Source organism: Nerophis ophidion, linkage group LG19 (assembly GCF_033978795.1).
Source record: "Nerophis ophidion isolate RoL-2023_Sa linkage group LG19, RoL_Noph_v1.0, whole genome shotgun sequence".
NCBI classification, from domain to species: Eukaryota; Metazoa; Chordata; class Actinopteri; order Syngnathiformes; family Syngnathidae; genus Nerophis; species Nerophis ophidion.
Genome location: NC_084629.1, coordinates 39623760 through 39636562, shown reverse-complemented (window position 1 = coordinate 39636562; position 12803 = coordinate 39623760). Strand labels below are relative to the sequence as shown.

General features: G+C 41.8%; 1 protein-coding gene across 1 annotated transcript in view; it reads left to right on the top strand.

The window, feature by feature from the left end:
- Positions 1–12803, top strand: part of LOC133538371 (titin-like) — a 263574-nt gene that overhangs the window by 93758 nt on the left and 157013 nt on the right. The window contains exons 71-75 of the mRNA XM_061879957.1: positions 4008–4154; positions 6734–7016; positions 8244–8427; positions 10591–10671; positions 12007–12274. Of these exons, the coding sequence (XP_061735941.1) occupies positions 4008–4154; positions 6734–7016; positions 8244–8427; positions 10591–10671; positions 12007–12274 (963 nt within the window). The remainder of the gene's footprint in view (positions 1–4007; positions 4155–6733; positions 7017–8243; positions 8428–10590; positions 10672–12006; positions 12275–12803) is intronic.

Below are 12803 nucleotides of genomic sequence, written 5' to 3'. Positions count from 1 at the left end.
GGACATTTTTCCAAGTTGCAGAATTCCTACGTTTTTCAAGCTATTCAAAGCATTCCAACATCAACACATTCCACTCATCCTGGAAATTCTAACTAAAAAAATTCCACATTCAACAATTCCAGGAATTTCCGTTTTTTTGTAACCTATTTCCACCCTTTTTAAGTTCCACTACTCCTTTCATATTTTTCCACCCATTTCCCAACTGTTCCACCATCAAAACTCTCCTCATCGTCAGGACAAAAAAACACATTGTTTAAGGAACTAGAAAAATTCACGGATTTCCCGAAATTCCAGGAATTCCATACTACAATTTCTGAATTAAAAAACCCGTTTCTACTTCAACATTTCTTGACCGATTCAAACAATTCCAACACCAACCAGTTAATATCATTCAGGACATTCATGCTGATAAAAATTTTCCCAAAAAAATCCCGCTTTTCCTCAAATTTCCAGGAAGTTCCCATTAAAATGAACGGGACATTTTTCCAAGTTGCACAATTCCCACATTTTTCAAGCTATTCAAAGCATTCCAACATCAACACATTCCACTCATCCTGGACATTCTAACTAAAAAATTTCCACATCCAACACAATTCCAGGAATTTCCGTTTTTTTGTGACCTATTTCCACCCTTTTTAAGTTCCACTAGTCCTTTTACATTTTTCAACCCATTTCAACAGTTCCACCGTCAAAACTCTCCTCATCTTCAGGACAAAAAAACCACATTGTTTAAGGAACTAGAAAAATTTCTGGTTTTCCCGAAATTCCAGGAATTCCAGATTACAATTTCTCAATTAAAAAACTGTTTCTACTTCAACATTTCTTGACCGATTTAAACAATTCCAACACCAACCAGTTACTATCATTCAGGACATTCATGCTGATAAAAATTTTCCAAAAAAAATCCCGCTTTTCCTCAAATTTCCAGGAAGTTCCCATTAAATTGAACGGGACATTTTTCCAAGTTGCACAATTCCCACATTTTACAACCCATTCCAACCATTCCACCTTCAACACATTCCACTCATCCTGGACATTCTAACTATAATATTTCCACATCCAACACAATTCCAGGAATTTCCATTTTTTTGTAACCTATTTCCACCCTTTTTAAGTTCCACTACTCCTTTTACATTTTTCAACCCATTTCCCAACTGTTCCACCATCACAACTCTCCTCATCTTCAGGACAAAAAAACACATTGGTTGAGGAACTAGAAAAATTCCCAGTTTTCCCGAAATTCCAGGAATTCCATATTAAAATTTCTCAATTAAAAAAACTGTTTCTACTTCAACATTTCTTGACCGATTCAAATAATTCCAACGCCAAGCAATTAATATCATTCAGGACATTCATGCTGATAAAAAATTTCCAAAAAAAATCCCGCTTTTCCTCAATTTTCTAGGAAGTTCCCATTATAATGAACGCGACATTTTTCCAAGTTGCACAATTCCCACATTTTTCAAGCTATTCAAAGCATTCTAACATAAACACATTCCACTCATCCTGGACATTCTAACTAAAAATGTTCCACATTCAACACAATTCCAGGAATTTCCATTTTTTTGTAACCTATTTCCACCCTTTTTAAGTTCCACTACTCCTTTCACATTTTTCAACCCATTTCCCAACTGTTCCACCATCAAAACTCTCCTCATCTTCAGGACAAAAAAACACATCGGTTAAGGAACTCGAAAAATTCCCGGTTTTCCCGAAATTCCAGGAATTCCATACTACAATTTCTGAATTTAAAAAACTGTTTCTACTTCAACATTTCTTGACCGATTTGAACAATTCCAACACCAACCAATTAATATCATTCAGGACATTCATGCTGATAAAAATTTTCCCCAAAAAATCCCGCTTTTCCTCAAATTTCCAGGAAGTTCCCATTAAAATGAACCGGACATTTTTCCAAGTTGCACAATTCCCACATTTTTCAACACATTCAAAGCATTCCAACATAAACACATTCCACTCATTCTGGACATTCTAACTAAAAATGTTCCACATTCAACACAATTCCAGGAATTTCCATTTTTTTGTAACCTATTTCCACCCTTTTTAAGTTCCACTACTCCTTTCACAATTTTCAACCCATTTCAAGCGTTCCACCATCAAAACTCTCATCGTCAGGACAAAAAAACACATTGGTTAAGGAATTAGAAAAATTCCCGGTTTTCCCGAAATTCCAGGAATTCCATATTAAAATATCTCAATTAAAAAAATGTTTTTACTTCAACATTTCTTGACCGATTCAAACAATTCCAACACCAACCAATTAATATCATTCAGGACATTCATGCTGATAAAAAATTTCCCCAAAAAATCCCGCTTTTCCTCAAATTTCCAGGAAGTTCCCATTAAAATGAACGGGACATTTTTCCAAGTTGCACAATTCCCACATTTTTCAACACATTCAAAGCATTCCAGCTTAAACATATTCAACTCATCCTGGACTTTCTAACTAAAACATTTCCACATTCAACACAATTCCAGGAATTTCCATTTTTTTGTAACCTATTTCCACCCTTTTTAAGTTCCACTACTCCTTTCACATTTTTCAACCTATTTCCCAACTGTTCCACCATCAAAACTCTCCTCATCGTCAGGACAAAAAAACACATTGTTTAAGGAACTAGAAAAATTCCCGGTTTTCCCGAAATTCCAGGAATTCCATACTAAAATTTCTGAATTAAAAAACCCGTTTCTACTTCAACATTTCTTGACCGATTCAAACAATTCCAACACCAACCAGTTAATATCATTCAGGACATTCATGCTGATAAAAATTTTCCCAAAAAAATCCCGCTTTTCCTCAAATTTCCAGGAAATTCCCATTAAAATGAACGGGACATTTTTCCAAGTTGCACAATTTCCACGTTTTTCAAGCTATTCAAAGAATTCCAACATCAACACATTCCACTCATCCTGGACATTCTAACTAAAAAAATTCCACATTCAACACAAATCCAGGAATTTCCATTTTTTTGTAACCTATTTCCACCCTTTTTAAGTTCCACTACTCCTTTTACATTTTTCAACCCATTTCCCAACTGTTCCACCATCAAAACTCTCCTCATCTTCAGGACAAAAAAACACATTGTTTAAGGAACTAGAAAAATTCCCGGTTTTCCCGAAATTCCAGGAATTCCATATTAAAATTTCTCAATTAAAAAAATGTTTTTACTTCAACATTTCTTGACCGATTCAAACAATTCCAACACCAACCAATTAATCTCATTCAGGACATTCATGCTGATGATAATTTTCAAAAAAAAAATCCAGCTTTTCCAAAAATTTCCAGGAAGTTCCCATTAAAATGAACGGGACATTTTTCCAAGTTGCACAATTCCCACATTTTCCAAGCTATTCAAAGCATTCCAACATAAACACATTCCACTCATCCTGGACATTCTAACTAAAAAAAATCCACATTCAACACAATTCCAGGAATTTTCCATTTTTTTGTAACCTATTTCCACCCTTTTTAAGTTCCACTACTCCTTTTACATTTTTCAACCCATTTCCCAACTGTTCCACCGTCAAAACTCTTCTCATCGTCAGGACAAAAAACACATTGGTTGAGGAACTAGAAACATTCCCAGTTAGCCCGAAATTCCATATTAGAATTTCTCAATTAAAAAACGGTTTCTTCTTCAACATTTCTTGACCAATTCCAACACCAACCAATTCAGGACACCCATGCTCCTAATCACTTTTTTAAAAATCCCAAAATTCCAAGAAGTTCCCACATTTTTCAGGCTATTCGAACCATTCCAACATCAACATATTCTACTCACCCTAGACGTTGAAACTAACACTTTCCCAAGTTCCAAACCAAATTCCGGTTTTCCTTAAAATTCAAACTCTTCAACATTCAAACTATTCTTACATTTGGTCAGCATTTCAGTTCAACTTCAGCATTGAAGCATTCACAGTCAATTCCTTCAAGAATTGCCTCATCTACTTACTGTTTTGATACTCACCTCATTTATTTCTTTTAGAAAAAGACTCCAAGTTGGTCCCCGCCACCACGGCTCCGGCCCCAGCCGCCACAGCTCCGGCCCCAGCCACCACGACTCCTGCCCCGGTGAAACACCTCGACAACCTTTTCTTCATTGAAGAACCAAAGAACGTTTCTGTCACAGAGAGTAAGTTGATTCCACGGTTCTGAAACCAGTAGAGAGACTTGAAGTTTGAAGGAGTCTTTTGTGCTTACATTGAGGCCTTTCTCCTCAGAATGCTTTCTCTAGAATTGAGGTGATGAACAGGTGTCGGTTTGGTTTGTATATTCTCCTCGTTACAGTCTGGCTGATTCTATCCAGGTTACTTGTGCTTTGATTCCTTCTGCCCCTTCACAGCTTAGTGCTTGACCGGAACTCACAAAGTCTTTAACTGACTAGGAAACATCGTGGCATGGTTAACATGTGACTTTTCCAGGGTATGGCAGTGTGTCACGTAAAATACATGTGAAGGAGCTTTTTTGCCAGCCAATCTAATTTTTAAGCCCTTTCGGAATTGTAATGCTAAAAATTGCCAGATATTACTAGTCGACTTTTCTTGCCCTTCGCTCCAAGTCAGCTCGGATAGGCTCCAGCTCTGCCGTTACCCGAATTAGGAAAGGCGGTTTAGAAATTGAATGAACCATGAACCACGTAACATAAAGTAACAAGCGTACAATCACACTTCTTTGACATTAATGAGTCGTCTACAGTGAAAACTGGATTCAGACATTTCATTGGTTCTGGAACATGGTTCGTCAATCCAAGTCCTCGTTCGCCCTGCAGGTCAATTAATTTCACTCCGGCATTTACCAAAAGCAAGCATGTGCTAATTATTTTAAAACCTCTTCTCACCCCGGCGCTTACCAAAGGCATGCGGTAAATTTAGGCCTGCGCTTACAAATTTGAGTGTGATGTAAGGATACCATCATGAAAAGCACATTTAATGTAAAAACAATATTATGGTCTTACCTTTACTTATAAATGAAGTCCATGCGCAGCTCCTTCTGATCAAAAGCATCGATAACTTGTTTATAGAAGTCTTCCTTATCTTTCTTCAGTTTTAAAAGTCTCTCTGTCTCGATGGAGATCTTCCTTTATTACCTCCTGCTTCCATTGAAAGTCCAGTTTAGAAAAATGTTTTATTTTAGATATGTAATCCTCCATGTTAAAAGTGCAAGCGAGAGGAAAAAATAAACTCTTGCTGCTTGTTGTCACTTCTTCTGCAGCCGAGTAGTCGCAAGAAGGATCACTAGCGCCCTCTACCACCAGGAGGCGGGGGTCATTTATTGACTCATATTTGACACACGCAGCTACGGTGTATTAATAAAACACAGCTGCTTACTGTTCTTTTTAGCATATTCAATAGCTTGGACCTTAAATCCTACTGAATAGCTCTTAATCTTCTTCCCTTCATGCGACTTGAAATTATTGAAATCAACTTCCTCCATTTTGAAAATGATGACAGGTGAAGTGTCACTCGTGACGTGACGAGTTTGACCCGGTGGAAATTCTAGGCATATGCTAATTATTTGGCGAAAGGAATTTGACACGGTGGAAATTCTAGACATGCGCTAATAAAACTAATATTTTGCGAAACAAGTTTGACCCGGCAGTAACTCTAGGCATATATTCAAGGAAATACGGTAATTGTTTTTCACGTCATTACGAACAGTGTAATTACACATTTTTCATAATCGACCTAGGACTCTTTCGTATGTGGAAATAAATCACAGTACAGGCCAAGACTTTGGACACACCTTCTCATTCAATGTGTTTTTTTTTTTTTCATGACTATTTACCTTGTAGATTGTCATATCATGTCAGGTTCAAACACTGATGACATCTATTAATCAGACAAGAAGCAAGGAATCATGCAGACACGAAGTTCAATAGAGCTCATGAGGAGACACGTGTTTTGGCTATACTTTAGTTACCGGTTCAAACTACGTTCTAAAAAAAAACCCCCCGCTTGCCCCCTCTATTTATTACGAAAGTCCCTATTATATCACTGTCACTGAGGGAAAGGGGGTAGACTTGACAACTCCACTTAGACACAATATATGATTATGCAAAAATGCAAATATGTTGACACTTGGTGCTATCGCCCAGTCTCTGCTTTGTCTGGTCCCGGAACCCAATGTTCGGCCTTGGCAGTCAGCTGGCCGAGTCTGGACACAACACTTATAAAAACAACTGGCAATCTTTTGGATTACCAGCTTGCATAGATACAAATACACCACTTCAGAACAATTAACAAAAATTTATATCAACGGCCCTTAAGCATAAAGTTATGATGATAATATATACATAATTATTCTAACATTTCCCTCCTGTTTATCACATAACTTCCCAAGGATCTTCTTATCCCCGATAACTTGTTCTTGCGATTTTCAGTCAATAGTTCATTTCTTTAGGGCCAAGTTATGTTTACAATCAGAGTTAAACGTCATCATATTTTTATATTTTTTCTATGCATATAGTCACCAGGGTCTGAAGCAGGGATCCTCGTCATCAGATTCATCTTCTTTGTCGTCCGCCAGAAGGTGCATCTGAACAGTTCTTTCACTGTGAATGAGAAGGAACAAAAGATCAAAAAAGACAGAATTGATTTGATAACAACACAGTTAAACACGATGCACAAACGCTCTCTATTGTGTGCTTACGACGTACTTGTACTAAGGACTTTCAACAGACTTGTCATGTTTCCTATTGATGTTGTTTGGCAGAGGGCACGGCCACCTTCATCGCCAAGATCGGAGGCGAGCCCATCCCCAGCGTGAAGTGGATGAAGGGCAAGTGGCGGCAGATCACACCTGGCGGTCGCGTGACAACCGAGCACAAAGGCCAGAATGCTAAACTGGAGATAAGAGAAGTGACCAAGTCAGATGCGGGTCACTACAGATGTGTGGCCTCCAGCAAACACGGCGAGATCGAGTGCGGTGCTGAGATGGCCGTCACCAAAAGGGAGGAAGCAGCTGGGCTTCAGGATATCCGGATTACGCTGAAGAAGTAAGTTCTGGTTGGCAGTAACCAAAAGAATAGTCAAGCAGACACCTACAGTCATGGTCAGAAGTTTACATACACTTGTAAAGTACGTCATTGTGGAGGGGGGCGTGGCTTGCGGAACGGGGTGTGCCAGGACCGGCCTCAAAGACAGCGACAGGTGCGCAGATGGCCCAGGTGGGCCTTGTTATCTAATCACCTGTCGCCTTTATTAGCAACCGCCGGTATGAGACACGTTATTGGAGCTGGAGTGAGAGCAAGCGAGAGACGGACACGAGAAGACAGTTGCTGGAAAGTAAACCCCTGCACGAATTTATAAAAAATAAAACAGTTATAACCCTGCGCCGGGGTCTCATGGCAGTGTTTGGTGATCTGAGGAACCTTATAGAGGTCAACCTCCACAGTCATGTTATAGCTGTCTTGAGTCGTATTTTTTTGTTGGTCACAACTGTAACTGGTTCTCGCCCGGAAAAGGGTGGAGTGCCCTCTCCGGGTTGGGGAGGAGACCCTGCCCCAAGTGGAGGAGTTCAAGTACCTAGGAGTCTTGTTCACGAGTGGGGGAAGAGTGGATCGTGAGATCGACAGGCGGATCGGTGCGGCGTCTTCAGTAATGCGGACGTTGTATCGATCCGTTGTGGTGAAGAAAGAGCTGAGCCGGAAGGCAAAGCTCTCAATTTACCGGTCGATCTACGTTCCCATCCTCACCTATGGTCATGAGCTTTGGGTTATGACCGAAAGGATAAGATCACGGGTACAAGCGGCCCAAATGAGTTAGGGTCTCTCCCTTAGAGATAGGGTGAGAATCTCTGCCATCCGGGAGGAACTCAAAGTAAAGCCGCTGCTCCTCCACATCGAGAGGAGCCAGATGAGGTGGTTTGGGCATCTGGTCAGGATGCCACCCGAAAGCCTCCCTAGGGAGGTGTTTAGGGCACGTCCAGCTGGTAGGAGGCCACGGGGAAGACCCAGGACACGTTGGGAAGACTATGTCTCCCGGCTGGCCTGGGAACGCCTCGGGATCCCCCGGTAAGAGCTAGACGAAGTGGCTGGAGAGAGGGAAGTCTGGGCTTCCCTGCTTAGGCTGCTACCCCCGCGACCCGACCTCGGATAAGCGGAAGATGATGGATGGATGGATGGACAACTGTAACTGTTTCAGCTTCTGTGCCACCTTCAGACACGTCTCCTCAGATAACTTGCCATGGGATTTTGGACATGATGTTTCCTCCTGTGCCTTAGGACTCCCTCCAAGCAGAAGAGTCCCAAGAAAGAAGAGGAGATCAACATTGTAGAGTTGCTCCGAGGCGAAGATCCAAAGGACTACGAGAGGGTTTTAAGGGAGCACGAGATCCACGACTACCGTGCAATCCTCCAGGCCATGGATCTTCTGAAGAGGGAAAAGGAAACGGAGGCTGGAAAGGCGGTAAGCAGTTTCCCGTCGGGTCCTATCGAATGATAAGTACTCATTTCTTCTTGTCTTCGTACAGTCAATGGTGGTGTGTCGGAACTGTTGAACCACTTGTGGATGAAAAGTGCAATTTAAATCAAGTTTTGATTGTAATGTAGTTTCCAAACTATAAGGCGCACTTAAAATCATTTTTCTTTCACAAAACCCGACAGTGCGCCTAATGTACGGAATAATTCCGGTTTTGCTTAGCGACCTCAAAGCTATTCTATTTGGTACATGGTGTAGTGATAAGTGTGACCAGTAGATGGCAGTCAAACATAAGAGATATGTTTAGACTGCAGTATGACTCAAGTAAACGACACCAACATTTTATATGTTTCATTGAAAGTATAGAACATTACACACGGCGCTTAAAAATCTAAATATTTTAGTGGGACTTAGGTAAGCTATGAAACCACACCGCTTGATGGATTGTACTGTGCTTCAACTTCAATTATCTGGCGTTTTGTTTGGCAATATTATACAAAAGGGAGTTTTCTTTCTGGTACCTGCTATCTCTATTTGGGATCTGCATAAGTCCTGAAAAATTGTACGCGTCCGCCTTTGTAGTCCATGCCGACGCCGTAGTCAATTAGCTTCTTCTTTTTCTCTATCTTCTTGTTATGTGATATTCATCATCCACTGTTGCCATTTCTAATATAAAATAGTGTAAAATTTTTACTTATATAAATAAAATTAAAAAAATGGGTTGTACTTGTATAGCGCTTTTCTACCTTCAAGGTACTCAAAGGGCTTTGACACTACTTCCACATTTACCCAATCACACACTGATGGAGGGAGCTGCCATGCAAGGCGCTAACCAGCACCCATCAGGAGCAAGGGTGAAGTGTCTTGCTCAGGACACAACGGCCGTGACGAGAGTGGTACTAGGTGGGGATTGAACCAGGGACCCTCGGGTCGCGCACGGCCACTCTTCCACTGCGCCACGCCGTCCCTGTCAGTAAACTAACTATGGAAGCATTAAAACATACTGGTGTAGTGAGTTGACATTATTCACCCAAGGAACTTTAGTTATTAGAGAGTTCCGGTCACGGGACAAAATTCGGGTGTTGTTGTTGCACTAGTGAGCCACATATGAGGAGATGCTGCTCTGTTATTGATTGAATTAAAGTCTGGATGTCATTAAAACAGTTAGCGCCATCTTTTGACACTTCCTCCAATCCCGTCCTTGCACGCTACACCGCTACAACAAAGATGACGGGGATAAGAGGCTGTCCAAGTGGAGGCACCTAAATAAGACCGCCCACAAAATGGCGCATCCTGTTATGGTTTGAAGAGGGAAGATGACGGCAGACACCAGAGAGCTGTAATGTTCAATAAATGTATTATATATACAGTATAGTCAATATTTATAATAAAAATAAACAATACTAACTAATAAACTAATGAGATGGAGTGTGACAAAATCCAAGAGTGCGTATAGTGTAAGACTATGTGTGTGGTTAGCTGAAGTGTGTGTTACCAAGTGTTGAACGAGAGACGAGAAAGTCCAGGGGAGAGAGAGAAGTCCGTGTCCAAGCGGAAGGTCGAGATCCAAGAGGCTTTCCGGGAAGCAGGGGAACGACGACGAGGAATGACGAGACACACAGCAACGTCAAACAAGGGAACTGAGGTCTGCAATAGGATCGACACGACACGACAATGAAACACGGAAGACTATATTCCGGCGCCTGATGGCAGGTTCAGCCGGCTTATGAAGGCAGCTTTATTCATTTCGGCAGGTGTGCTGATTGCCGGTGAATGATTGCAGCTAGTGGCGCGTCCCAGGATGTGCGCCACCGTGGGCGTGGATGAGGGCGCATTCCAATGACACATCCTGGAGCGACTGTCAGAAAGCGACTTGAAGATGATGTGTAAAACATTATCCATGCAACATTTTGAGCAAAGAACCACCATTACCTGTTATGTAGACCACAAGGAAGTCGTTTCCATTCACAAAAGAAAAATAATATGACTCCTTTCAGGCGCCTTATAGTCCGGTGCGCCTTATCTATGAAAAAAGATCGAAAATATTATCCATTCATCGGCAGTGCGCCATGTAATCCGCTGCGCCCTATGGTCCAGAAACCACTAAATAAACAGTATTTGTATTGATGGCATGGATTTGATCTGGTGCAGGAGGCGGAGCATGGCGGTCGGGTAGATGAAGAAGACATGGCCCGACTTATCCAGCAGCTCGAAGGACGCGTGGACACAGAGGTAAGACAGGCATTAAAAAGTAACATGTAGCACTTTTGGAATGGTCGATGGCATCATTTTACTGTTAGTCCAAAAACACAGTTTAAAGGGGAACATTATCACAATTTCAAAAGGGTTAAAAACAATAAAAATCAGTTCCCAGTGGCTTGTTGTATTTTTTGAAGTTCTTTTTTCATTTTTACCGGTCTCGGAATATCCCTAAATAAAGCTTTAAAGTGCCTTATTTTCGCTATCTTCGAAACCACTGTCCATTTCCCTGTGACGTCACACAGTGCTGCCAATGTAAACAAACAATGGGAATACCACAGCAAAATATAGCGACATTAGCTCGGATTCAAACTCGGATTTCAGCGATTTAAGGGATTCAACAGATTACGCATGCATTGAAACAGATGGTTGGAGTATGAAAGTATTGAAGGAGAAACTGAAGCTATTGACGCTATTCATAGCCATAGCATGGCCGAATAGCTGCGTTAGCATCGCCGGTAAAATGTGCGGACCAAACGATCAGGACTTTGGCATCTTTTGACACTGCAGCAACTTAAATCTGTCGATTGGTAAGTGTTTGTTTCGCATTAAATGTGGGTGGAAGAAAACGTAATATAGTTGCAAATGCATGTTATCCATACATCTCTGTGCCATGTCTGCTTTAGCACCGCCGGTAAATAGCATGTTAGCATCGATTAGCGTAGCATGTTAGCATCGATTAGCTGGCAGTCAACATAAATAAAACTCACCTTTGCGATTTCGTTGACTATCGTTGCAAATGCATCTGCAGGTTATCCATACATCTCTCTGCCATGTCTGTCTTAGCATCGCCGGTAAAATGTGGAGACACTCTGGCACATTCAATGGGGGTCTGGCGGCAGGCACATTCAATGGGGGTCTGGCGGCAGGCACATTCAATGGGGGTCTGGCGGAAGGCACATTCGCATCTTCGGGCCAGTTGTGCAACTTGAATCCCTCCCTGTTAGTGTTGTTACACCCTCCGACAACACACCGTCGAGGCATGATGTCTCCAAGGTTCCAAAAAATAGTTTAAAAAAACGGAAAATAACAGAGCTGAGACCCGGTGTTTGTAATGTGTTGAAAATGAAAATGCCGGCTGTGTTACCTCGGCGACGTCACATTCTGACGTCATCGCCTCCAGCGCGATAAACAGAAAGGCGTTTAATTCGCCAAAATTCACCCATTTAGAGTTCGGAAATCGGTTAAAAAAATAGATGGTCTTTTTTCTGCACCATCTGACGCTTACATAGGTCTGCTGATAATGTTCCCCTTTAAGTAAAGCAGTTTGTTAAGTGTCTACTCCATGAAATGACTTTGAACCCGCAGCCCATCGCTGTCCTGGAAGACATCAGTGATCAGGTGGTGTCTGAAAACAAGAGCGCCACCTTTCAGTGCCGTATCAAGATCAACTACCCAGAGATCACGCTGACCTGGTACAAAGGAACCCAGAGACTGGAGAGCAACGACAAATACGCCATCAGCAGCGATGGTGAACACCACTGCTTGAACATCCAGGACTGCCAGTCCAAAGACCAGGGAAACTACCGGGTGGTGTGTGGTCCTCACATCTCGAATGCTAAGCTGACCGTCTCAGGTAAGAGTGGGAACGCCCGACCTGTCTTTGTGTATTAAGGTGTACTCGCACTAGGCCATTAGTACCGTGGTCCGACCCGTGTCACAAAGTCATCACTTTTGGCTAGAGCGCTCTGATCTGAGCTCAAGATGGCATGATTGGAAGAAGTGGTCTTAATTAAGTATGGGTCCAACATGAATTCTCCCTGTGAGCACAGGTGATCAGGGCCAGAAGAGGGTGGGGGGGAATCCCATTTGAGTCCAGCACGGCACGAATGGTCTAGTGTGATAACCGCCTTCAACATGTCTGTATGCGTCCTTGGATCAGATATCAGCTTCACCAGCTTCTTCTTTGTCTTTGTCCAGTTTTTCTTTGTTGCGTCTTCTTTCACATTCTCTTTGCTTATAGCCAGAACAAGCTCATCATGAAAAGTCTGCTTGGCTGGTCAAACTGCTTATTTTTTGTGATGCTGCTCTAAGCTCTCATGACATTGAAGCAGGAAGTAGAATAGTAGACTGCCCGTGGCCATTGTAGAGTTGACATGAACTTT